The sequence below is a fragment of the Lutra lutra genome, chromosome 17 (assembly GCF_902655055.1).
Source record: "Lutra lutra chromosome 17, mLutLut1.2, whole genome shotgun sequence".
Classification (NCBI taxonomy): domain Eukaryota; kingdom Metazoa; phylum Chordata; class Mammalia; order Carnivora; family Mustelidae; genus Lutra; species Lutra lutra.
The window spans coordinates 56,160,355-56,187,933 of record NC_062294.1 but is presented as its reverse complement, the minus strand read 5'-3'; the positions used below and the strand labels follow the sequence as shown (position 1 = coordinate 56,187,933).

The following is a 27,579-nucleotide window of genomic DNA, read 5'->3' as shown; positions in this document are numbered from 1 at the left end:
ATTGCACATTAAATTCCAATAAATGTAACATAAATCAAGTAAAAGGAATACTTTATTCACTCTATTCAGACATTACTCTGTACGAAAATAGTGATTATAAGGAAAATTCAAACATTTAGACTGTGTATATGGTATTCCGCTTCAACAGATTTAGTGAATGGACTTTTACATATGTATAAGGGATTTCAATATTTTTATGTTTTACATTGACCCTATGTGACTTTTGTGACTAACAATATTCATGTATTTTACTCTGAAATCTCTCCTGAGAATCCCTTTACTCTTGCTGAATATGGAAGAGCATGTGGCTGATTGTTGCTTCATCAAAGATATCAGATGCCCTGCTACATTAAGTGGATACATGTGTGCTTAATTTTCTATGGAAGATGTAGGACCGTATAACATACAACATATGAGGAAAATCTCTGTGGAGATGCTTAAGGTCACAACATTGATATAAGTTACCATGAAGCAGGTGTTCAGGACACATACTACTCCATGTTTTAAACTAAAGAACTTCCTCAATATTAGAAGGTTTTACTAATTGTTCTTTAAGAAAAAGGAGGTGGCAGGCAGTACACTACTGAGGCATCTTTGTAAGCACCATCAATTCGTAGTATGACTTGATGTGGTTAAATGAGGAAATCCTGACAGATGAGAAGCAGGGTAGCTAACCCTTCCCTACAATGCCATACCATTGAACACGCACATTTCTTAGGAATGTACCTCAGTCCTGAAATTTTTGGAAATAGGGACTCCCACATCTTTCCAACAGCACGCGAATGCTTCTGCACATGTGTATTCTGTATTTCAAATGGTGATGATAGACTGGATTTGAAATGCATAACTTAGTGTATGTGTGAACTTAATATATTTTCATTAATAAAACCTAGTGTGTTTTAACATATGGATATGGGTGTGTCATGAATGATGTGTTATCCTACCTCCAGTGTTAATCTCTCTCATTGAAGGTTGCAGGTTAATGATGGAATCAATCACCTATTTGGCACTGGAGTAAAACAATATACCTAGTAATCCACTTTCCCAGTGGTCTGAAGTTTTGGGAGATATATGACTGTTTAGCCCCTAGTCTATACTATGATTTTCTCCTCTTTGTGAATAGGATGATATTATAGTGGGTGTATTACCAAGGTATGTAACATAGAGATATTGTTGGTGTTTTAGCTCATATACTCCATGATGCTGTTATTTGGCATTGGTTTTTTGTAGTTAATAGTTTTGTCAGGGCCTTATACTGACAGGAGCCCTTCTCACTAGTGCATTCCCCAGTCAACACGCTGCAGGGTCACAAGTTAGTGGAAGATCTGATAGGATATTTGTACTCTGTCCTTATGACCCACCATCTCTCCTTCCTCTTAATGCTTTCCCTCCCTGTCCCTCAGAGAACACTCCCCCTCCCCCAGGACTTCCCTAAATCTGTTTTAGTCAGAATGGCATATTCCTCACTTAGACTTGGGACTCTATAGCTCTGCACCATGGCCCCAAATGAAATCATGTGCCCCATATTCTACACTGAGTGTTGTTTCGATGTGTCTATGAAGTACACATGCACATATGACCATGCTATGTGTGTCATAGATACCCCTTAAGAAAGAGAAATCTATACTAATAGGAGTGGTGTTGTAGCCCAGGGAAGAGACAGAAAATATTTAAGATGAAGAATTAGCATGTAGAAGAGTTGCTGAGTTGCCCAAGTGACTCCTTAGATGTAGAAAAAGAATTTCTACTTGTTTTAGATCTTACTTATCTCTAGATCTCCAATTGTATTCCCCCTCATTTTTCTTTCCATCTGCATAGGCACCACAGGCATTCTATTTTGCCTGTGCTACAGAGACAGTGTCCTCAGATAATGCTTCATTGAGATTACATAGATGAAAACCAATGAGTATTCAGACATTAAGCACGACGATGTGGGATGTGAATCTCAGTAAAATTTGAGGAAGTCACCACCCTTATAAAGAATGACAAGACCTGGGCGCCTGGGTGGCTCAGTGGGTTAAGCCGCTGCCTTCGGCTCAGGTCATGATCTCAGGGTCCTGGGATCGAGGCCCGCATCGGGCTCTCTGCTCAGCAGGGAGCCTGCTTCCCTCTCTCTCTTTCTCTGCCTGCCTCTCCATCTGCTTGTAATCTCTCTCTGTCAAATAAATAAATAAAATCTTAAAAAAAAAAAAAAAGAATGACAAGACCTATTAATAGAAAATGTGAGGAACTCTTTACAGTGTGGGGAGGCAATAGGAGGTGGCTCCCTTTTGTCACTATATAAAGGCCCAGGCAGCTCTTGCTGGTGTCATCTGATGAATACATGTAATGGGGAAACAAAAGCCATTTTTGCCAAAGGTGGGTTTCTCTGGCTAGGGAAGTCCTGTTTTATCTTGATTTGATTGACCTCCTGTGTCTTCCTGAGGACTAATGCTGTTGGATGTCAGTGATTACTGTACTTCCCCTGGCTAGATCTGTGACAAGGGATGGAGGAGGTGTTGGATGATGCAATCACGTGGGCAGCTTTAAGATGTCATGTGGTTGAATAGATGTTTGAGATGAAGAAGGCTTCTGGGCAGTGGAATAGGCCAGATCAGCAAGGCATTTGCTATGGTTGCTCCCAAGGCCTGTTTCCCAGGTACATAACCCCAGTGAAGGTAATAAGATCCTCTGTGGTTGGGTGATCCTTCAGGGAAGCTCCTTCCTACTGTGCGGGACCTTCCTCCCTTTCCTCAGCACCATAATGGGTGTCGTTCTAGGGGTACCTGGGTGGCTCAGTTATTAAGTATCTGCCTTAGGCTCAGGTCATGAGCTCTGCATCGGGCTTCATGTTCAGAGGGAAGCCTGCTTCTCCCTATCCTGCTGCTGCTTGTGTTCCCTCTCTCATTGTGTCTGTCTCTGTCAAATAAATAAAATCTTAAAAGAATAATATTTTTATTGGGGGGTAGGAAAAGAATAAATGAAACAAGATGGGATCAGGAGGGAGACAAACCATAAGAGACTCTTAATCTCACAAAACAAACTGAGGGTTGCTGGGGGAATGCTGGGAGAAGGTGGTGGGGTTATGGACATTGGGGAAGGTATGTGCTATGAAGTGTGTAAACCTGGTAATTCACAGACCTGTACCTCTGGGGCTAATAATACATTATCTGTTAATAAAAAAATTTAAAAATTAAAAAATAGAAAAGGGAGAAAAATAATATTTTAAAAAATATAAGGAGACTGGTGGGATCATTTATAATCTACTTCTGTCTGCAAGAGCCCACCCCCTTAGCCCCTAAGCATGGAACCACCTCCTTCAGACATTAAAAGTATAGCTCTTAGGGGCTCTGGGGGTGAGTCAGTTAAGGGTCTCACTTTGGCTCAGGTCATGATGTGAGGTGCCCAGCACATAGCCCTGCAGTGGGCTCCCTGCCCAGTGGTAAGTTGGCTCCTCTCTCTTCCTCTGCCCATCACCACCCACCACCAGGAGGGCATCTCTCTCAAAGAAAAAAAAAAGTGTAGCTCTTTCTGAGCACAAGTCCCACCCACATGCTACTTCAATAAACTTATTAAGTTGCACCACAAAACATCACTGAAGTTCTTCCTGACCACTGTGCTGAAGGATGCAACAATTTTGTTATCCAGAAACCCAAGCTGGCTGCCATTCCATTGAAAAGCCAATGCATAGGGCATGAGTTTTAATTGGAATGGAATATCAGCATTATTCAGGAGGTGAGCCAACTGGAAAGAAGAAAGACTTTTCTGATAAAAAATCAACTCCAAGGAATTTACCAGGCCTTCAGAGTTTTGAAGGAGCTTGAGGACAGTGAATCAGGAGGAGGGAACAGGACAGTCTGACACAGTTCTTGATGGCCTGTGCGCTCACTGTGCCTCCTATGGACATTACAGAGGTGCTTACAGGATGTGTATATGTCCCCATGCATGGTTGTGTCAGAGGGTGGGATTACCAGTCCTTCTTGGAGATAATGTGTGATATATAGATGTACAGAGAAGGGTTTACTCCATTCATGGAAAGGTACACGCAGAAATTTAAAGGCTTTTAAGTTGGCCCAAGAGGCCAAGGGAGGGTTTCAATTTAAGTTAGAAACCTGTCTTGGGACTCCTGGGTGGCTCAGTGGGTTAAAGCCACTGCCTTTGGCTCAGGTCATGATCCCAGGGTCCTGGGATTGAGCTCCACATCAGGCTCTCTGCCCAGCGGGGAGCCTACTTCCCTTTCTCTCTGCCTGCCTCTCTGCCTACTTGTGATCTCTGTCAAATAAATACATAAAATCTGAAAAAAAAAAAAGGTTAGAAACCTGTCTACAAGGTTTGTCCTGTGATACAAATGGCATTATTGCCTTCTGCTATGATGCCGAGTTATGTGTGTGTGTGTGTGTGTGTGTCTATTCAAGAATCAATTAGATGGAGGACCTTTATTAGGAAGAGAACTGATCATGATGTGGGAAACAAAGGCAGAAGAAAACATACTAATATCCTTATACCTACAGGTCATTGACATGTCCTTGAAACAGGCAGAGTGACATTCCTCCAAGGACTCAACTGCCATGATGTTAACAGGTTGCTAATGAGAAAAGATAATCCTGACCTGAATTCCCCAACCCCCACCAGGATCCTGTAAGTCTACTTTAACATAAAACATTTCCTCTGGAAACTTCCCTGTTCTCTCAAACCCCCTAGCTACCTCTTGGTAAACATCCTCCAAGCAGATGGCCCACGAATAAACATCAGAAAGGTCCCATGACTAAGGATTTTTGGTTGGTAATAAATGACCTTTTCCCAAGAACTAATATTCCCCTCAAGGTTCTGGATACCTTGCTTCCAAAATTCCTTAGATACTTGTGCTATCCCAAACCCCCTCCAACTTGATAGTATATAATGGGCCATGCCTCATGACAGAGTGCGGTCTTTCTTCCCCTGGGTCCTGTCCCCATGCTTTCACAAAATCACCTTTTGCACCATAGATATCTCGAGAATTCTTTCCTTGCCATGGGGTCAAACCATAACATTCTTTCCTACATGGATACCAGAGATTAACAGTTTATATCACAAACAGTTGCCTACCTATGAGAGACACATGAAAGAATATTCAACATCATTAGCCATCAGGGAGATTCATATCAAAACCACATTGAGATACCACCTTACACCAGTTAGAATGGCCAAAATTACAAGACAGGAAAAAAGTTTTGGAGAGGATGTGGAGAAAGGGGGACCTTCTTACACTGTTGGTGGGAATGCAAGTTGGTACAGTCAAATTGGAAAACAGTGTGGAGATTCCTTGAGAAATTAAAAATAGAGCTACCCTATGACCCTGCAATTGAATTCCTGGGTATTTACCCCAAAGATACAGATGTAGTGAAAAGAAGGGCCATTGGTACCCCAATGTTCATAGCAGTAATGGCCACAGTCACCAAAGTGTGCAAAGAGCCAAGATGACCTTCAACACCCAAATGGATAAAGAAGCTCTGGTCCATATATACAATGGAATATTATGCCTTCATCAGAAAGGATGAATACCCAACTTTTGTATCAACCTGGATAGGTACTAGAAGAGATTATGCTGAGTGAAATAAGTCAAGCAGAGAGAGTCAATTATCATATGGTTTCACTTACTTGTGGAGCATAAGGAAAAACACGGAGGACATTAGGAGAAGAAGAGGGGAAGTGAGTTGGGGGAAATCAGAGGGGGAGATGAAGCATGAGAGACTGTTGACTTTGAGAAAGAAACGGAGGATTATGGAGGGGATGGGTGGGGGGGTTCGGTGAGCTTGGTGGTGGGTATTAAGGAGGGCATGTATTGCATGGAGCACTGGGTGTGGTGCATAAACAATGTTGGAACATTGGAAAAAAATAAAATTGCAAAAAAAAAAAAAAAAAAAAAAAGAAGAAGAGTTGCCTACCTGGAGGACAAACCATTGTTTGATAAATATTTCATCTTTCCTTTCTCCTCTGAATATAATCCCCTCTTTGGAAATTTGAAATCCTACCTCCTCCTTCTTAAGTCACCATGACAGAGAAGCTTCAATCACCTTGTTAGTACCTATTTAGCAAGAGGCTGTCATTAAAATTAACCTGTCCCTGTTCCCCTTCCCCCAGGGGATTTACTTAAAAACAAGTCCAGAAACCAGCTCCAGGTGACAAAGCCCAGATACAAGGGTGGGTCAGGCCAGGTGGAGACACCCGATCAGAGGGGGGTTGCATACTGTTTCCCTAGCTACCAAGGAGTCTGGACCCGCCCTTTGGGCACATTTCCATCACGAATTCTGACCAAGGTGATAGGCTGGTTCAAATGTCTACTAGGGTAAATTGTAATTCAATAGGTCCTAGCATCACTGTGGGGTTTCCTGTGTGTGTGACAATCTCATTGGCCACCTGTGCATGCCAGGCCTGACCGCATGGCCTTTGCCCTTAAAAGCTAGTCTGTGAAAGGAGAAGGGTCGCCCTCTCTTGTAAGAGGTGCATCCCCGAAGGTTCAGTTAGATTCTTGATGCTTGGCATGAAATAAATCTTTGCTTGACCTTCGCTTTATATCAGTCTCACTCCTTTATTCTCAGACCCATTATTGGGGCATAACACTCCTCTCTTTGAGCCTCATGTCTTTCTTGTTCCCATAATTAAGAACTTAATTGTTTTCTCTACTGAAAATGTCTTACATCATTTTAAGTCTTAGACCAGCAGAAGAATTGAGAACAGCACAGAAAAAACAAACTTTCTTCTCCTCACATTCATTCTGTTGTGTGAACTGACCTCCATGCTTCAGACCCGGAACAGAACGTGCAGACAGAACTGTGGATCAAGGGCACCCGGATCTTCATTGCTTTGCCAGCCAAGGAAGCCTCAGCAGGTCAGGCCTTCAAACCTGCAGCCCACCTGGGGAAAGAGGCCAAGGGTTTGTCGGGAGATGCTGGATAATGGCCGAATAGCCCTGTTTTGATGCTGTCAGGGTGGAACCAGGTTCCTGAAACAAAGGGCTGAGAAGTGAGAAGAGGTCTGTGGGGAAGAGAAAGGTTACTTATTTGGAAATGGAGTCCCACTGAAGCATTAATTGCTTTTTTCTTTGTTCAACTTGATGCCTTTCAAGTGGTTTTCATTTCAGTCACCAAGATAGTTGTTGTAAGAAGACTTCATACTTTACACTGAGAAACCACTCAGTGTTTTCTGGAATGGCTAAAAGAAAGAAAAAGGATAACATCCAATTTTCCTGAGAATGCTGAGAATTAGAATTCTCGTGTATCGCTGATGGGAGGGTAAAAAGAACATGCAGTGTGGAAAACTGTGTGGCAGGTCCTTATGAACAGAAACACTGAAGGGGAATATTTTGTCACCCTAAAATATGTATCTTTGGCCTGAGCATTATTTTTGGCTGGTTATTTTGAATCAAAGGAAGATAAAGGAAGAGCTCTGAGATCCTGTGTTTACTTTGAAAGAGACATTTGCATTTATACAGGAAAGTTCAGTCTGTCAGGGGTCTTCCTCTGTGTAGCAGAAAGAGGGAGAAGGTGTCAGTCTCCCAAAAATGATGGTGGAGAAGGCAGGGCTCGAACTCTGCACCCAGCCCCAGCCTTGGTTCCCCTCCTTGGCCTGGTCACCTCCCCAGTTCCTTCCCAGCAGGGTCACCTGTGGAGTTTCAGGGAGGATCTTCTCTGTGGGCCTCCCCCTCAGATTCTGTCAGTTGGTTTGGGCGAAAACAACACTGTTGTGTTAATTAAGGCCTCCAGGAGATTCTCAGTGAGACCTGGGGGGAGCCCGAGTGCTTTTGGTGATTTTCTGAGAGTGGATTTGTGGCTTTTGTCATGGAGAGGTGACAGGGTCTTTGCTCCGTGAGTCTGGGATGGTCGGGTCCCTGCAGCCCGCGGTTCTGATGCTGACGCTGCAGTTGTGAGTGGCAGTGGGAGGGGACCCTTTCCTCCCCACAAAGCAGGTAAGGAAAACGCAGGGGTGGGTGTCCTTGTGGGAGGTCACAGTTTCTGAGCTTCTCCAGACACAAAGGATTGGGAAGTTGGGCCTTTTCTGCATCTCTGAGTCCTGCCCATGGGTGAGCGGTGTGAGGAGAAGGAGCTCGGTTGCTGGATTTCAGGGCATTTTCTCCTGATGCAGCTGTGATTCCCCCCCCCCCCCCCAGATCCCTCGTGAGGACGAAATCTAGAGGTGGAGTCGAAGGCAGAAATGGCCGGTTCTCAGGTAAGCCTGGTGTCCCCGCCAAGCCGTGTCCTCTGTTTCTCCATAGACCCTTGAGTTTAGAAGCTGCAGACGTGGATGCCTCGAGTGGGTGCTTCTCGCTTCTGTGTTCACCTGTTTTTAAGATCTGGTCAGAAGTGATACTCGTGGTTAGGTCTTTAGAATCCTTCCCTATGTCCCAGAGCCTTCTGTCCTGTCCCCAACCTGGCTTCGATAGGGCATCAGCTGTTGTCACTTTGAATTAAAGTCCCTCGAGGAATGACAATATTCTGATGGTGGCAGATCTGTAGGGGAAGGTGTCGAGTCTGAAATTCCTGTGGCTGATGAGGTCTGGTCCTGGGATGTCAGGGAGGGAAATCATTTCTCGTTCAGGCTCGTCTGGATTCTCGATCAGCTGTGTGCAGCTGGGGAGGAAGGAAATTTGGACCGAAGCTCGGTGGGTATGAGTCCAGAAAAACTTGGAAAGTTCCCATTCTAAGAAAGGGGGTGTGTGTGTCTCCATCTTTAGCACGTGAAGGAGATATTCTGCTTAAAATCCACTAGGAGAGGGTGCCTGGGGGCTCAGTCAACTAAGGTTGGACTCTTGGTTGCAGCTCATGTCAGGATCTCAGGGTCCTGGACTGGTATCCCCGCTTCTGGCTCTGTTTCCAGAGGGGAGTCCGCTTGACATTTTCTTTATCCCTCACCTGCCCTTCCCCATCTCCTCTAAAATATAAATCAATCTTGGGGGCCGAGGGTGGTTCTGTTGGCTAAGAGTCTGCTTTCTTCCTTCAGCTCAGGTCGTGATCCCGGGGACCTGAAATCCAGCCCCACATCGGGCTCCCAGGTTCCCGGGTGATGAAGTTCGAGAACATAGGTGAGGTTCGGTGGGGTGAGGTCCAGAGCCGATGACCAAGAAAGAATTCTTGAGACATCTTTGGTACAAAATGGTGGTTTATTAAAGCACGGGGACAGGACCTGTGGGCAGGAAGAGCTATCCTGAGGAGTGGGTGATTATATACACAGGAGTTGGGTAAGTGAGGACAAAGAGGGTGTTCAGAAGGGCTATCAGGGTAAGGAAGACTATCAGGATATTGAAGGCCTGATTGTTGTCAAACCAAGGCCATTTTTCCATCTAATGAGGCACTAAGATGAAGACAATTGTGAGTTTCCTGGGGAATGTCACATTCCTCCTATCAAATATCCTTGTTAGTGAGATTTAGGTTTAGAAGAAATTTAACTTTATTTACATTTCCTTCTAGCTCAGCCTCGTTCAGTTTTTATGGAGGGGAGGGTGACATTAGGGCTTGAGGAGCTGAGTTATTTTTCTCTGGAAATTGGGCTATTGGTAAGATAGCTTCTTTGTTATAAATCACTAGGAAATTTGTAGACCGAGGGAGACTCCTGTCTTGCAGGATTGTGATCTCTGCAAGTTAACTCTTTGTTTTCCTTTTAGGGCAGCCAGGGGTGGCTGAGGACTGTTAACACATACTAGGGAGGGGAGCGGGTGGAGAGGGGGTGCAAGGTGCCAGCTTTTGCTTTGTCCTCAGCCAGCTCCTGCTCCCTCATCATTCCCCCCTGGACAATTTTGATCCTTAAATATTTAAGGTAGTTGAAGGTGGAAGGTCTCATCTTCTGTAACTTCTTCCTGCTGAATAGGGGCATAGAACTGTCCTACCTACTTGGGTCAACATTGATCAGTTGAGGAATGTGTAGGGGAGTTACAGAAGATAGAGGCAGCTGAATCCAGCGCTGACAGTGAAGAAGTGTCTCTGTGCGTGGTAAGGATCATCGTGAAGTCATTGCAGCAATGGAGTCTCAGCACCAAGTAGAGAAACATTGAACAAGGCAACACATTAAGATTAATAAGGCTCTAAGAATGAAAAGCCCGAAAAGGAGATTTTTAATTGTAGGCCATAGTCCTCCTTTAAACCAGGAACTTAACCAATCACTGAGAGGGAGAGAAGGATCTTGTAGGGCCTTAATCTGGGTATTCATATCTTTTATTAGTCCTGTGACATTTTCGTGATAGTCTGGGATGTACACGCAACATTCTGCTTTGATAACTGCGCATGTGCAACCCTGTGCTGCTGTCAGGACATCTAAGGCCATTCTATTTCCTAGGACTGCCTTGCTTATCTGTGAGACTTCGGTATTAAGTAGGGAGATGTTATTTAGTGAATCACTGAGTGCCTTTGTAGTATATTTATTAAGGGCTTCTACATGCCACATGACACCCTCTAGTCCCACAGATGGAGCAAAAAAGGATGTTAAGTGATCGTACCATTTAAAAACAGATCGTGTCCATCTTTGCTTTAAATTGGGAAGATTAGGGGCGCCTGGGTGGCTCAGTGGGTTAAGCCGCTGCCTTCGGCTCAGGTCATGATCTCGGGGTCCTGGGATCGAGCCCCGCATCGGGCTCTCTGCTCAGCAGGGAGCCTGCTTCCTCCTCTCTCTCTGACTGCCTCTCTGCCTGCTTGTGATCTCTCTCTGTCAAATAAATAAATAAAATCTAAAATAAATAAATAAATAAATAAATTGGGAAGATTAGCTGGAGTGGTGATGGTTTTAGTAATGTTCCCATGAATCCAAGCAGATCCTAAGGTACAGCGACCTATCCACCCTGGAGGAAGGCAGGGCCACAGGTTAGTTCCACAGATCCAGTGGGTTCCGTTTGGAGCTGGCCATCTAATGCCAGGTCGCCTTACCCAATCAGTAGCAAACCAATCAGTAGCTTGGAGTACTATTATTTGGGAACACATTTCTTTCTTTTTTTTTTTTTTTTTTAAGATTTTATTTATTTATTTATTTGTCAGAGAGAGAGAGGGAGAGAGCAAGCACAGGCAGACAGAGTGGTAGGCAGAGGCAGAGGGAGAAGCAGGCTCCCTGCCCAGCAAGGAGTCTGATGTGGGACTCAATTCCAGGATGCTGGGATCATGACCCGAGCCGAAGGCAGCCGCTTAACCAACTGAGCCACCCAGGCGTCCCATTGGGAACACATTTCTAATGATAGCCATCCCAGATGTTGTGTGTCATTTGCCCAAGTATCATATGTATGATTTCTTTGTTCCCGGCATTAAACTGCCTTTTGAATCAGCTGTCCAATAGTGGGTTTGAGCCACAAATATGTATCCCAGATTTGATATATGCCATTCTCAGTATAGCGATATGGAGGGTTTTGTAACTTAGGCCCATATTTGATTGGGGAGTTACGGCTTGACAGCAATCCCCTTTGCTTCCAAATAGCTCCATGGGTATGTAGTACCAGGAAGGCATATTTGGAGTCAGTATTAATGTTTATTTGTAAATCTTTGGCAATTGCAAAGTGCTGGTGAGCACTAAGGCATACTTAGCTTTTCTTATTCTTTTTATGAAAAGTATTGTCATCAGTGAACCAACTGTCATTTGTATTTTTAACAGGGACATCTTAAATCTGGCCAAACAGAGTAAGCAAGATCAATAACCTCTGAACAGTTTTTGCTCCATAGAGAAAGAAGCACAATGGTCAGGTTCAGGCATATGGGTAACTAGGTTTAACGTTTGACAAGTTTTAAGTATTATTTCTGGCATATCTGTAAGTGTAGCCCAGTATTTAATAAGTTGGCCCCCATCATCCATTGGTGGCCTTTGGATTCTAAGACAAATCTGGACCTGATGTGAAGTCATTACAGTCAGGGACTGTCCCATAGTGAGCTTTGAGGCTCTTTTTTTATGAGGAGGGCTGTTCTATGCTTAGCTGAAACATCTGTTTGCAGTTGCACCTCAGAGGTGGCTTCTAGGATAAATATGACCAAGGGATGAAACCATTAAGAAGCCCTTTGAGTGGTCCAGCCTTGACGATATCCTGAATACAGAGGATCATTGGCAAGTGGGAGAAAACTTGTCAAGAGATAAGGGGAGTCCGCCATGCATCATCCAATCCAGTCATAAAGTGGGGTCATCCAGTATCTCCACAAGTCCATAGTTAATGCTGTTGAGTGCGGTATGCTGGCTTTCAGGCAATTTCATTATTCCAGCCACACACAAGGTGAAAGTTAAGTTATACAATTGTTGGGGAATCAGTTTCATTTTCCATTTGTTTAAATATTTTAGCTATGTGCCCAGTGGGTTCTGTTATTATCCCTACAGAATATTAGGCAAGATCATCTAAACGATCTATTGTGCAACTTCTCTGAAGTTTACCTCAAGTTGTCTAGCTTAGGTAAACAAAGATTTAAAGACAATCAAATCTAGAATTTAACATCCATAAAGGTGTGTTAATAAAAAATAATTTTTCTCTCTAAAATAACCCTCATTTCCAGAGATAGCCAAATCAGGACTAATTTATTTGAAAAACAAGTCCACTTTTAACAAACTTGGCCTAATTATTTACATAAGCTCAGCAAGAACAGTGAGTGATCATATAGATCTTTTAGAATCTGCTTTGCTGGAACTTCTTATAAGGAATCTCTAGGTTGAACTTTTAATGGCCTCTCTGGGACAGAAGCCAAACCACGTAGTTGCCATCAGACATGCCTGCAATACCTGTCAATTTGGGCGAACTCACTGCTCACATTCTTCTCTCCTTGCGTTAGGACCACAGTTGTTATACCACGGGTATCTCCACAATCCTTTCTTCATCATTCACTCCAGAACCCCAATATTTCACATGTCTAGAATATCTTGTCCATTGGTTCCTCTCCCACATCCCAACACTTTGCGCTGGCTAAGGAGGGCTGTCACCTCTTTGTCATGGATAGAGTTGACTTCTGGGAGTGAAAGGAGTGAAAGTTCTCAACCAGGCAGCCCCCTGTCCATAGGTGCTTCTTTTTTTTTTTTTTTTAAGTTTTTTTTATTATTATTTATTTGACAACAGTGATCGCAAGTAGGCAGAGAGAGAGGAGAAGCAGGCTCCCAGCTGAGCAGAAAGCCCTATGTGAGACTCAATCCCAGTACCCTGGGATCATGACCTGAGGTGAAGGCAGAGGCTTTAACCCACTGAGCCACCCAGGCGCCCCCATAGGTTCTTCTTTAACTCCACACCCATGTCAGGGAGAAGGAAAGGTCAGATCTGGTTCTAGCTGGTGACATTAACACCAACTTTTATCTTAGGAAACATCATGAACTGTGTCAGTGGCCACGTGGTGACTGTGGTATTTATTGCAGGGACAGCTGACCTTCAGGGATGTGGCCATAGAATTCTCTGAGGAGGAGTGGGGACGCCTGACCCACACTCAGCGGCAACTGTACAGGGATGTGATGTTCGAGAACTATGGACACCTCCTTTTCCTGGGTGAGGAAGACTCCTTCCAAATTTCCCAAAGCCCACTCAGGGTTTTATTCCTTCCTGTGAAGACTGTATTTTTGGAGATTTCTCTTGTAATGATTAGAATTCAGATCCAGGCAGAAAGGGAAATAAGTAGATGGAGAGAAAAATCTTCATGATGTTTTTTCTCAGCCTTAGCTTCTCCTTCCTCAAGGAAACATCATTGCTTGTGTAGATGAGTGGCAGTTCTCAACCTTTAGTGACATAAATGGTGCTGCTCACATCTTAAACTGAAATTTCCCCTTCTCATTATGATGTCTACTACTTGGAAGTGTAGGTCAGGATGTGAACATTGGAAATTCTTCCTGTGAGTTCTTTTTTTTTTTTAAGACTTTGTTTATGTATTTGACAGAGTAAGATGACAAGTAGGCAGAGAGACAGGCAGAGAGAAGGGGAAGCAGGCTCCCCGCTGAGCAGAGAGCCCGGGGTGGGTCTCCATCCCAGGACCCTGAGATCCTAAACTGAACCGAGGCAGAGTCTCAACTGACTGAGCCACCCAGGTGCCCCTAAAACAAACCTTTTAAAACTCAGTGTCAATTATATAGAAAACTCTTGTTCCTCTTTCCACCCCTGCACACCCTTCCAATTTTGTTAATGACATCACAAATTCTTTTATGTTGGATCCTTTATTACCCACATTTGTGATTTTTTTTTTTTCCCAAAACAAAACTCTGTAGCAGAAAGAAAAGTGTCTGGTATCTCATTGCAACACAGCACGTTTGTGTAATTGTCTACATATTTATGTTCAGCGGAGAGCTCTGTGTTCTCGTGTGGTTGCAGTTTCTGGGTAGAATCCTTTTATGTCATCTAGAAAGACTTCCTTTAATGGTTCTTGTGGGACAGATCTACTGGTAAGCTTAGAGGGGTTTTTACTTGGGAATGTCTTTGTTTCTGCCTCTGTGCAAAAGAATTTTGCTCGGTAAAGTATTGTTGGTGGCTATTTTTCAATCTTTGAGTACCTGAGTACGTTATGCTTGGCCCATTCCTGTTCGGGCTGCTGAGAATCCTCCTAGTGATTTTTAGGAGCTCTTGTGCAAGATGAAGTGGATTTGCCATTGTGTCTCTTTTTAGATTTATTTGTTTATTCATTTATTTATTTATTTGACATAGAGAGGTCACAAGTAGGTGAAGAGGCAGGTAGAGAGGGAGAAGCAGGCTCCCTGCTGAGCAGAGAGCTGGATGGGGGAGCTCCATCCTAGGACCCTGAGATCGTGACCTGAGCCAAAGGCAGGGGCTTAATACACTGAGCCACCCAGGTGCCCCTGTCATTGTGTTCCAAAGGTCTCTCTTCATCTGTGGTGTTGTGTGGGTTAATTACAACATGTCATGAGTCATCCCATTCTTTGTATGTGGTCTGCTGTATATACCATAGTTTGATAAGGAAGTAATTTGAAGAAATAAAATATGAAGGCAATCATAATGAAAAGACATTTACTGTAGTGCACTGGATTTATCAAGCAAACTTCTCTGTGTCTAAGTGGACCGTTATTGATGAAAAGCACATTATGCAATGGTTAACTGTATTTGTTAGGAGACCTGAAAGGATTCAGGGGCAGATGGATCTCTAAAGAGGGACAATTATTTTCAGTGCGATTCATTATTCCTTTTGACTCTATTTTGTACATGTAGAGGGGTGTCCAAAGAAAGCCAGAGTAGCAGAAGTTTAATCAGATAAACTAGACTTTTATCTTTTGTTTATACTGCTTTGATATTAGGGTACTGCTGATCTCACAGACTGGTTTTGAGTGTATTTCTCTATTTCAAAATTATAAGAATTTTTTATTGCTAAGATTTTGATAAGGATTGTCAGGAATGATTTTGTAAATGTTAGTTTCTTTCTCTTGTCCTGAACCATGGCTCACCATCTAACGCCCAGGGGTTCTCCCCAGTGATTGCTAATTGAAGAAATCACTACAAATATAATGATAAGCCATAGCTACACAATTCTCAAGGGCTATCGATCAAATTTTACCCTGTATATTTTTCCCGTTGTTTTGTGAGGAGAGAGAACCCAAGCAGAGTTTTAGGGTTTTGATCTGCACAGAATGCAATGTCTCATATTAAGCTAAAGACAGATTTTGAAGTCCCAGAACTAAGGAGGAAGAAGCACGTGTACATACATACGTGTATGTACCTATATCTTCAGAAGGAAAAGGAATCTTGGCTCAAACCAGGTCACTTCCAAGTTTGAAAAGTGATGATTTCCTAGCAAGCAAAGAGATTCTAGATTCATAATAGAAAGAGTTTTCTTCTCTGTATTGTATTGAATTTATGCTTCCTACATCTCGTGTATCTTAGTTTGGGAATCTCCCCATGTGAATCTTCTCTTACATAACTGGGTTTTAGTCCTGTAGGGTCTACTCTGTTTTCCTTATTCCTCTGTCGACCTGTTGCTTAGCTACCTCGATAGAGATTTTAACAAGAGTTTCCATGGAATGACATGGTATTCTAAATTTAATTTATATGTGAGAGTAATTCTCCAGGGGGCATTATAAATTCCATGTAGTTAAATTGATAGACTTTACTCCTGCCTTTGTGATTGGAGAAGTAAGAGTTCCTTAGTTACTCTTCTTGTCCCTTCCAGGAAGTGATGCCATCCATGTTGGTCACTTCAGTGTCAGCATTTGATTAGTTAAAAATGTGGAGATTTCACAAATCCTGTTTTTTTTTTTTTCTTCTTTTTTAACACTTACTTGAAGGAAACAAAGATGGGACAGGGCTGGGTGCTGAGTAGATGTTCTAACTTAAACAGAACACAGTGTTCTGTTAGGAGTGATGGAGCAGCCCAATGGAAGAGATGAAACAGATCTAGGCAGAAACATTGACCTGCATTCTTCATCTGGGGAGAGGACCCCTGTCCAAGATTATACTACTGACTCTGACTCTAGAAAGAAAATTGTACTTCCTTTCTTCCCAAATCCTGTCCAGTTCTTCTGTCCCATCTCTGTTTCGGTGATGGAGGCATCACAGCTGACTTTCCCTTCTGTGTTCTGGAAACCTTTTGTCCCTGCACTCCCCCTTCCCACCTAAGCCAGGCAGGCCCTTGCTTAGCCTTAGGGGTAGCTTGGAGTTTTCTAATGCCATTTTAAATGGTTGATAACAGGATCACGTGAGGCCTATATATGTTTTAAATACAATGTTGTCACCACTGCACTGGAAGAGAAGCAAAAATCCATCACTGGGCCACAGGATTAGTTCAGGCATTTGGCACTGGAAGTTGTGAGGACAGATAAAACATGATGTTGCGACAGTTTGAGAGGAAGGTAAGTGCTATGGAAATGAAATATGGTGAACTCTTGAAATGTGAACAAAGATCTGGTAGAGAGGTCCCTTTGGTCACTGCAAGGACTAAGGAAGCTGCTCATAATGAGCGAATGGACAGAGATGCATTTCTGGGAAATGTGGTTGTCTGGACGTCCGATGCTTTTCTCATGATGTAATGTATTCCCTGCTGTCCTGAGGAATAGTTGCTATTGGATGACAGAGATTATTGTACTCTCTGAGGCCCAGATGCATGGAGCGTATGGAGAAGGGGGTATTAGTTGATTTAAAAATGGTGGGCATAGTTTAAAGATGTCACATGATAGAGTAGATGTTGAAGACAAAGAAGGCTGCTGGACACTACCAGTGAGAACCAGCCAGGTGTGTGTTGTGACTTAGTTCCTGAAGAGGTTGTCAAATTTTGTCTGGTCAGAATCACTGGGAACACTTTAAATGTGGAACCCTGTGCGCAGCCTTACATTGCCATGTCAGTAGCTCTGGGGTTCAGCCCCCCACCTTTCCTTTACCCAGTCTCAGGTGACTGTCTAGGGACTAAACCTTGTGACCCTATATCTGGGGACACATTCATAGTTGGTTTTTTCAAGAAAGGTAGTAGCCCACAGGTAATGTAGTGAGATACACAGGTGATGCTGAACATGTGGCCAGACCGAAGGCCATTCTCTGTTGCAGGGCAGGACTGTAGACTGGGCTCTGAGGCTGACCAGATTCACTGATGAGGCTTCCTGCTCATGCAAGCAAGAGGTTATGCTAAATGATTGGTCCGTGCTACTGGCTTGGTTTTCTCCCCAGAATCCTCTGGGGTTGTCTAGGGTCTCTGTTCAGGCTTCCAGTGGGGCAGGATTGGAGGCTAGCATCAGCCATGGGAAGTGACTTAGAACGTGCATAGCTACCCAGACAGAGAGCAGAGAATGCCCTAGTTCAGAGCATTGGCTGGACACCCAAGTCAGTCACAGATGCTGACAATTCCCCTTAGCCAGGTAGGTTCATCTAAACAGGGGAATAGGCAATCAGTGGACATTGTCTGTAATGGACTCCCACCCACACTGACAGCTTTTGGTTAAAGATTTCTACCATGACTTTGAATGAATGCTACTTTGTTAGGTTCACAGAGTTGCAGGGATGTGTCTTTGGTGCTGCAGTGTGCATCTTGGGTATCTTCCAGACCTTTGCAGTTGGCCCTATGGCCAATGGCAGGAAAATCTTAAAGTCAAAACTTCCAGGTACATTGATTTTCAGATCTACCCTGCATGTGACTGTACAGCAGTGCCAGGTGAGCTGCAAAAGATCATGAAGGAAAATGTATCTGTACTGAGGTGGATATCTGAGCCAAATCATACATGTGCCTTATACAGTATTGTCACTCTTCCTTGAAGTCATGTGGTGACCTCATGATCTACGTGAGCGTTTCCTTGATAGACATTTTAGTTATAATTATCATTCCACTCATATTTGTGTATAAGAAAGCTTGGTAGTATAGTGATAGCATCTTGATATTGGGTCGAGGAACAGGTGAGTTTATTGTACAGGAAAACAGATGGTCTAATTTCATGGCCAAGGATCGGGCATATACGCTAGATGTTCCTTGAAGATACTGGGGTTTCCTATGCTCAGAGTGTCCAACATAAACCCACCGCATGTGCAGTGTGTCCCTGTATGAGTTGGGGGTGGGCGGCTGGCCAGTGGAATTAGTGTGATGAAGATGTTTATGATGTTTGCTGTGTCCTGAGCCATAAGGCACTTGAACTTTGACCTGGGAACCTCTTGTCTTCTGCCAGTATTGGAACACTGTTACAGACCAACGAGTTACAGTATAGAATGCATGTCATCTTTGAATTTTTAATATTTATTAAGGTTATCCATGGACTTTATTCAAAACAAAATAGACATTCATAGGTCTGTTTCTTGTTTGTTCATTTAAGTTGTTGTTTTGGTTGTACACATAAGTGAATACGTATAGTATTTGTATGTCACTTAGTTCACATCACATAACATCTTCTGGGTCAAACCACTTATCACAAATGACAAGATACAAAGAAAAAAGCTGAAAGAGACACAAATAAAATGTATAGCCTGAATGTTACCAGTGTGGAATGGAGAAGGATGATGGGCAACATGAGGAAGTGGGAATGGGAAGTACAGGCTTCCTTGGGGTGAAAAGAATACAGGGAACTCCTCCAATGGTTTTCCCGTAGAATTTTATGGTGCCAGATATTAGCGACTATTGGTGAGTATAGCAGTACCTATAGAGTTGTTGAGTCTGCATGTTGTATACCTAATATAATGGGACATTGTAGAGTATATATTAATAGAAAGGAAATCAAGATGGATATCAAGAAGCATATACATGTGTAGATTAAAGTAGTGTCCTAGGAAGTTGCAGGTAAAGAAATCTAAACCTGCTCTTCCAAAGAAGCTAATCCTAAGTACTCATGGTAGGATAAAGTCCTAGGAAAGCAACCTGATCTGTATCACAGTGGAGATAAACATTCCTCAGTGTAGAAGGGAAGGGACAGGGAAAGAGAAGCATGTGCCCAGCAGAGCAAAGAAGGGAACTGGAAGACCAAGAAGAGCCCGTGGTCCTCACAGGCAGCCCAGGAAGAGCAGCCCAGGCCGTCCATGGAAGAATAGTCATTTCTGTGAGAGCTTCTTAACTCCATTTCCTTGAATTTGGTCTCTCTCCTCTCACCACTGAGGAGCATCAGGAAGGCTTTTCTTTGGAAGTGGATTCTTTGGGGGAAAACCAGAAAATGCAACCATGTTGTAAAGCTGCTCATTTTAGGCAAAGTCAGTTTTCAGAGGGAACTCTAGGTTCCAAGAAGTGATCCTGTACCCTGACCATGGGTATTAGTAAAAATGCAGGGGAAACTTGAAATTGATAAAGGCCATGGATGCAGTGGGGTCCAAGGTACAAAACCCACCGTTGCAACCAGAAGCAATTTGCACCTGCATTTCTTGTGAAGGAGGGAGCTGTTTCCATGAGTTTGGTGGTATGGGAAATTGAAGAAAGAAAAATAGGATGTCCAGAGAAGAGTGATTGGGTTAAGTTTGTTATGCAGGAGTAGAGTTGGCTTGAATGAACAGTGAAGGGAAGCGAAGGACTCCATGCTCACCTGTATGCTCTGCCCCCCTTTTAGGAACCTTTGAAACTATCGTGATTCAGTCCTGGAATTTTGAGCGGAGCATGCATTGTTGATCAGTGGCACATGTGTGAAAAGTAGAAACTCAGACGCCATCCAAACATCCAAATCAGACTGTAAATTATAACAGGATCTTCAGTTCATTGTCATTCACATTAACATTGGTGACGTGCACTTCTAGCTCAGCCAGACTCTTCCATTATTCTACTCCTGACGTCAGGTCTGTAGGACATTAGTTTGATATCTGTGCCTTGTATGCCATAAATCAGGATATATGCTCTTCACTTCCCAGGTTACTTTGGGTATGGGTTATCCCATGACATCCACGTAAATTTAGGATGGATTTTGATATTTGTGCAAAAATGGCATTGGAGTTTTGGTAGAGATTGCATTTTGTGTAGATCGCTTCAAGATTTATTGTGTTTCAAAAAAAAAAAAGATTTATTGTGTTTCAATTATTCCATTGAAAGAATATAGTTAGGTTTCGTACTTAGGAAACCTAACTATAGGTTAGGCTACTAGGATTCCTGAAGAGTATATTGCACTTTTCATCGTTTCTGGTTTGACCTCTACCATTATGTTAAATTGGAAGCATTTATTGGGGGGGGGGGGTTGCTGTAAATGTATGATGTCTCTGTTTTGGGAATTGTTCTTTGTTGTGTAGAAACAAAACTAATTTTTAATGTGTTGGTTTGTGTACCAGCTTTATAAAATCCATATGAGTTTTAACAGGATTAAAACAATAAGGATTCCTAGGAGAAGAAACGGCAGTGGCATAGGAGGGTCCTAGACTCATTTGTCCTGCCATGAGCAGCACTATGTAAAAGTGAGGTCATCCTAAATTTCCCAGACATTGGGCTGAAGAGTGACAGGAGAAACTCCCCAAATAAGAGGAAAGAAGAGGCCACATGGAAGATGGAGATTGTGTGGAGACATGGTTTAGGGAGGAGAGGAGTATAGCATCGTGAAAGGCAGGGAGCCTTGGTTGTGTGGTAGGTTTCATGACAGAGGAGCTCTCAGGGGAATGCCTAAGGAAGTTTCCCAAAGCCATTGGCTTGGAGAGGGAGAAGGGCTGAATTTCATGAGTTCTTGGAACCAGCACATCTTAAAGCCTGGAGGTTTAATGGTCAGCAGGTTTGGATGGGATAGAATCAGGAGGACACCTGGGTGCTCCTCGGCAGAAGGCTGGCAAACAACCTGGGGGCACCCAGCATGGAAACAGTCATCTGGAGAACAAATGGGGTGCACAGTGGGGAGAGTATTCAGTAGTCTAGGAGCACATTCCTGAGAGGAAACATTCAGTGACATGTGGCTTCCAAAACATGGGAGCCCTCTCCTGTCCTGTAGCATAAAGACTGAGCCCCACTCAGTGAGGACACTGGCTGTCTGCCTTGCTTACACCAGGCCTCACCCCCTGTGATCTGAGGGGACCGCCCTTCTCAGTGAGGCTTGCCTCAGGCTAAGCCAAATCAACCCCTGCCCACATCACATCTCCTGACCAGGGATTCTGCACAGCCGCAGTTCTGGTGGAGTTGATGTCAGGTCTCCTTTCACAATTGGAGCAGAGCTCACCTAGTTCAAACTGGCCACATTCAGGCCAGGGACCAAACACTGCCCATAGCAGGCAAGGAGAGCCCCTGCAGACCACTGGTCTGAAGGATACAACAGGACACATCACTGACTTTTCTAATGGACAAAGGAAAGTAGAGACTTAGAGAAATGCCAAGATGAAAGAATTTATCCCAAGGAAAACCAGCAGATAAGACCAAGCCCAGAGATCCAGTGGAAACAGTAGTAAAGAGCTTGATGGAGAATTTAAGGTCACAATCATAAGGATATTCAAGGAGTGAGAAAAAAATAGTGAGAATTTTACCACAGAGATAAGAGTTAAAATATAATTGGGTGCTTGGTGGCTCACTTGGGTAAGTACTGACTCTTGATTTCTGCTCAGATCTTGATCTCAGGGTCCTGGGATACAGGCTCAAGTCACACTGTATTCAGTTTGATGCCTGCATGTGATTCCCTCTCTCTGTAGCTCCTACCCGAAATCTTGTGATTCCCCCCTTAAAAAATTTTTGCCTCTTATGATTTTATTCCTACAGTCAGTTATACTTTGTCCTCTTTCACTTCTTCACTTGTCATTATACTCAGTCTTTTTTCTGTTATTCTTTATTTAGTTCATGGGCTGTCAGTGCTGTTTATCTTTTCTGCCAAACACCTCTTCCTGTGCTTGATATGTTCCCTTTTTTACTGTACTCTCTTTGATTCAGTTCAGTTTTCTGTTTTCCATATCCTCCATTCTTCTGCTAAGTTTCAGCTCATATGATCCTTTTTGTGATTGTTAGAGATACAGGAAGGGATTTCTGCTACACTGTGACCATATCACAGAATTATCTATTCGGATATATGGTCTATATGTTGTGTACCATGTTGTGTTTTCATGGGGAAATGAGGTCCTGATGACTCCTTGTCAGCCATCTTTCTGACATTGTCTGAGTGACTTGATGCTTCTGTATTAGAAGTCTTCAGTATATTCTTCTGAATGTAGTAAGTGCAATGGTTTCACTTTTATTTCATATCTTTCAGCTGTATCTTCACATGACACCAAGAGTTTCCTGCTAGAGTGTAGCATAGAAGGTTCTTTCCAGAATGGGTCAACGCACAGATACAAAGATAGTGCTTTTGAGATTTTACACTTATGCACAGACTGGGACAATGATGGGGAGAGTGAAGGGCATCAAAGAAATCCTGGACAATACACCCAAACCAAGGCAATTGCCCTTAATGAGAATCTCACTGCCCCAAATGGTGAAAGATATAAACCGCTATGGAAGACCTCCCTTTTTAAGTCAACTCTTTCTGCAGAGCAATGGGTCTCTGTCAGCACAAGCTCCAATCAGATAGTCAACCATAGCAATTTGTGGACAGACCACTTGGAACATCTGGAAAGTAACCTAGTCCATGATGAGAGTAATGATTTGAGCCATTTGGAAAATAGGATTGGTCTGACTTTAAATCAGAGATTTAGAAATGAAGAACAAAGTCCTCAGTGGGATCCATATGAGAGGGACTTCACTGAGGTGTCTACCCTACAGTATGACCAGAGGCTTTTCACTGGAGACAGAATTGCTCAATGCACTGAATCTGAGAAAACATTGGACCAAGGCTCCAGTGTTCACAGATGTGTCAGGGCTAGGTTTGCAGAGAACCATTATGAATGTGATAAATGTGGGGAAGGCTTTCATCCAAGCTCTAACTTCAGTATACATAATGGTCACCATTTGGGAGACGGTCCTCATAAATATAATGAATGTGGGAGAGCTTGTAACCAGTCCTCCAGTGTTGGTGATCATCAGACAATTCCTGAGGGAAAAAGCCCATTGACATGTAATAAACATGGGACCGTGTTTAGTCAGTCATCAAGCCTAAACATCAATGAGATAATCCCTTGGGGAAAGGAAACTTACACTTTTAAGGAATGTGGTAAATCCTTCGACTGCCCCTCAACACTATCTCAACATCAGCGAATGCATACTGGAGAAAAAGTATACAAATGTGAAGAAGGCAATCAAAGCTTTAAGGACTGTTCATCAATAAATGGACATTCGGAGATCTATTCTGGAGAGAAACCCTGCAAATGTCAAGAATGTGGCAAGGCTTTTAACGATCACTCAAGTCTTAATAGACAGCACCAAATTCATATTGCAAGGAAAAATTACAACTGTAATGAATGTGCCAGAGCCTTTACATCATGTTCAAAACTTATTCAACATCAGAGAATTCATACTGGAGAGAAACCTTACCAATGTCAAAAATGTGGCAAGGCCTTTAAACGCCTTTCACACCTTTCTCAACATCATAGAATTCATACTGGAAAGAAACCTTACCAATGTCAGGAATGTGGCAAGGCCTTTACCTGGAGGTCAAATCTTTCTCGGCATCACAAAATTCATACTGCAGAGAAAACTTACCAATGTCAAGAATGTGGCGAGGCCTTTAAGTGGAGGTCACATCTTTATCAACATCACAATATTCATAATGGAGAGAAAACTTACCAATGCCAAGAATGTGGCAAGGCCTTTAACTGGAGGTCAGGTCTTGCTGAGCATAAAAGAATTCATTGTGGAGAAAATCCTTACCAATGTGAAGAATGTGGCAAGCCCTTTAAGGACAGCACAACTCTTATTGAACATTACAGAACTCATACTGGACAGAAACCTTACCGATGTCAAAAATGTGGCAAGGCCTTTAACTGCCTTTCACACCTTTCTGAACATGATAGAATTCATACTGGAAAGAAACCTTACCAGTGTCAACAATGTGGTAAGGCCTATGCCGTCCCTTCACAACTTACTAAGCATCACCGAATTCATACTGGAGAAAAACCTTACCAATGTCAAGAATGTGGCAAGGCCTTTAGTGACAGGTCAACCCTTACTGAACATCACAGAATTCATAGTGGAGAAAAACCTTATCAATGTCAAGAATGTGGCAAGGCCTTTACCTGGAGGTCAAATCTTTCTCGGCATCAGAAAACTCATAGTGCAGAGAAACCTTACCAATGTCAAGAATGTGGCAAGGCCTTCAAGTGGAGGTCACATCTTTGTCAACATCACAATATTCATAACGCAGAGAAACCTTACCAATGTCAAGAATGTGGCAAGGCCTTTAACTGGAGGTCAGGTCTTGCTAAGCATAAGAGAATTCATTGTGGAGAAAAATCTTACCAATGTGAAGAATGTGGCAAGCCCTTTAAGGACAGCACAACTCTTATTGAACATCATAGAACTCATACTAGAGAGAAACCTTACCAATGTCAAGAATGTGGCAAGGCCTTTATCCACAGCTCAAACCTTATACAACATCACAGAATTCATACTGGAGAGAAACCTTACCAATGTCAGGAATGTGGCAAGTCCTTTAGCTGGAGGTCAGGTCTTACTCACCATTACAGAATTCATTATGGAGAATAATCTTACCTATGTGAAGAATGCCACAAGTCCTTTAGGGACAGCTCAACTCTTATTGAACATTACAGAACTCATACTGGAAAGGAACCTTACCAATGTCAAAAATGTGGCAAGGCCTTTAACTGCCTTTCACACCTTACTTGACATCATAGATTTCATACTGGAGAGAAACTTTACCAAGTCAGGAATGTGGCAAGGTCTTTAAGGTGAACTCACACCTCAGTCGACATAGCATAACTCCTACTAGAGCGTAACCCATAAATTCCAAAAATGTGGCAAGGCCTCTAACTGGTGCCTAAGGCTTAGCATCAGAGAATTTGTAATAGAAAGACATCTTACCAATATCAAGACTGTGGCAAGGCCTTTAGACACAGCTCAGGCCTTACTCAACATTACAGAATTCATACTGAAGAGAAACCTTACCAATGTCAAGAATGTAGTAAGGCCTTTATACACAGCTCAACCCTTACTCAACATCACAGAATTCATACTGGAGTGAAACTAGTGAATGTCATGAATGTGGCAAGGCCTTTAACTGGAGGTCAAGTGTTACTGAGCATCAGAGAATTCATCCTGGAGAGAAACTTTAGCAACATCAAGAATGTTGTTAGGTGGGGCTCCTGGGTGGGTCAGTTGGTTGAGCGACTGCCTTCAGCTTAGATCATGATCCCGGACTTCCAGGATCGAGTCCCACATCCGGCTCCCAGGTCCTTGGGGAGTCTGCTTCTCCCTCTGACCTTCTCTCTCATGCTCTCTCTCACTCATTCTCTCTCAAATAAATAAATAAAACCTTTAAAAAAAAAAGAGAATGTTGTTAGGCCTTTACATGCACTCAGTCCTCACTAAACATAATAATATTCATACTAGATAGAAGGCTTACCAGTGTATAGAATGTAAGAACAGGGGCACCTGGGTGGCTCAGGCAGTTACAGGGCTCCCTTTGGCTCAGGTCATGATCCCTGGGTCCCAGGATTGAGCTCTGCATCGGGCTCCCTGCTCAGCGGCCATCGTGCTTCTCCCTCTCCCGCTGCCTGACCCTCCTCTCTACTTGTGCTCTCTCTCCATCTCTCTGTCAAATAAATAAATACAATCTTGAAGAATGAAAGAAAAAAAAGAATGTGGGCAAAATTGGTTAAAGAGTGCTCACCGATTCATGCCAACGAGAGAATTCATATTAGACAATAACCTCACAAATATAACCAGTGCGGCAAGGCCTTTGTCCAGCATGCACATCTTCTAAACAGAGAATTCATACTGGAAAGACACCGGATGAATAATGTGGCCAAACCTCTAGCAGGCACACAACCCTTACTGCACATCACAGAATTCACCCCGCAGAGAAAATTACGGATGTAATGAATGTGAGAGAGTGCCTAAGGACTGCTCCTTCCTCACTGCATATGAGAGATTTTAAATAGGAGAGTAAGTGTACAAATGCTAAGAATGGGTCTGACCTCTCAGTGGGACTCCCAACTTTCTTAAATTAACATCATTGTTTTCATATAGGAGTGAAAGTGTGAAATGTAAAGAATGTGGCCAACTGGAATTCAGTGCTTACTCAATATGTCAAAATGCTTACTAGATTCAAACCCTTGGAACATCGTGAATGTGGAGAGGCCTTCATTTAAAGCACCAGAGAGTGCTTTAAGGAAAGTCAATTGAAAGTTAGCAATGCTTAAAAAACTATTGAATTGAACATCAGATGCCAATGAATGTTACAGAAATCAAGCCAATGGAATACATTATTCACCCTACTCAGACATTACCCTGCATGAAAATAGTGATTATAAGGAGAAATCAGACTTCAACACTTAGAAAATGTATATGGTAGTCTGTTGAACAGATTTAGGGGATGGACTTTTTCATATATATAAGGATTTCAGTATTTTTTAATTTTTGCATTAACCCTATTTGAGATTTGTTACTAACAATATTAATGTGTTTCCTCTGAAATCACTCCAGAAAATTCCACTGTTCTTTGTCGGTTTATAAGAACACGGGGCTGATTGTTGCTTCGTTGAAGATATTAGATGTCCTGCTCCATTAAGTGGGACTCATGCGTACCTAATTTTCCATGCAAGAGGTCCATATGATATACAACATATGAAGTACATCTCAGTGGAGATGGTGCTTATGGTTATAACATTGATGTAAGATTCCATGGGATAGGTGTTCAGAGCACACACTTCTGGATGTATTGACACTAAAGAACTTCCTCAATATTAGAAATAGGAGGTTTTCCTAATTGTTCTTTAAGGAAAAAGAGGTAGCTGTACAGTAAACTACAAATGTATCTTCCTAAGTGCAAACGTTAAAGAGTATGACTTGATGTGGTTAAATGAGGAAATCCTGACAGATGACTTCTGGAGGGTAGCTAACTCTTCCCTACAGTGCCATATCATTGGACAGACACATTTCTGAGCAATGTACCTCAGTCGTGAAATTTTTGGAAATAAATACTCCCACATCCTTCTGACAACACTTGAATGCTTTTGCACATGTGTGTTCTGAATTTCGAATGTCAACAATAGAGTGGATTTGATATGTATTACTTACTCAGTGTATGTATGAAATTAATGTATTTTCATTAATAAAACAGTGGTGTTTCTTCCTTAAAAGAATTTATTTATTTTGTTAACAGAAAGTGATCACAAGTAGGCAGAGAGGCAGGCAGAGAGAGAGAAGAGGAAGCAGGCTCTAGGTGGAGCAGAGAGCTCAATGTGGG

At 42.8% G+C, this 27,579-nt stretch overlaps 2 protein-coding genes and 3 long non-coding RNA genes across 5 annotated transcripts in view; 3 read left to right on the top strand and 2 right to left on the bottom strand.

The window, feature by feature from the left end:
* LOC125088914 (KRAB domain-containing protein 5-like) overlaps positions 1–27,579 on the bottom strand; it is a 664,001-nt gene that overhangs the window by 86,999 nt on the left and 549,423 nt on the right. The gene's annotated exons all lie outside the window — the stretch shown is intronic.
* LOC125088924 (uncharacterized) overlaps positions 4,563–27,579 on the top strand; it is a 64,044-nt gene continuing 41,027 nt past the window's right edge. Inside the window, exon 1 of the long non-coding RNA XR_007123809.1 lies at positions 4,563–4,617. This is a non-coding gene — a long non-coding RNA (uncharacterized LOC125088924). The remainder of the gene's footprint in view (positions 4,618–27,579) is intronic.
* LOC125088925 (uncharacterized) lies at positions 8,722–11,892 on the bottom strand. The gene is made up of 3 exons (XR_007123810.1): positions 11,689–11,892; positions 9,803–9,804; positions 8,722–8,734 (listed from the first exon to the last, which is right to left on the bottom strand). It is a non-coding gene; the product is annotated as an uncharacterized LOC125088925 (long non-coding RNA).
* On the top strand, positions 11,715–20,371 carry LOC125088923 (uncharacterized). The gene is made up of 3 exons (XR_007123808.1): positions 11,715–11,840; positions 17,137–17,139; positions 20,362–20,371. It is a non-coding gene; the product is annotated as an uncharacterized LOC125088923 (long non-coding RNA).
* LOC125088886 (zinc finger protein 420-like) lies at positions 23,377–25,181 on the top strand. The gene has a single exon (XM_047710505.1). The coding sequence runs from the start codon at positions 23,412–23,414 to the stop codon at positions 24,855–24,857; it is 1,446 nt and encodes a 481-aa protein (XP_047566461.1). The 5' UTR covers positions 23,377–23,411; the 3' UTR covers positions 24,858–25,181.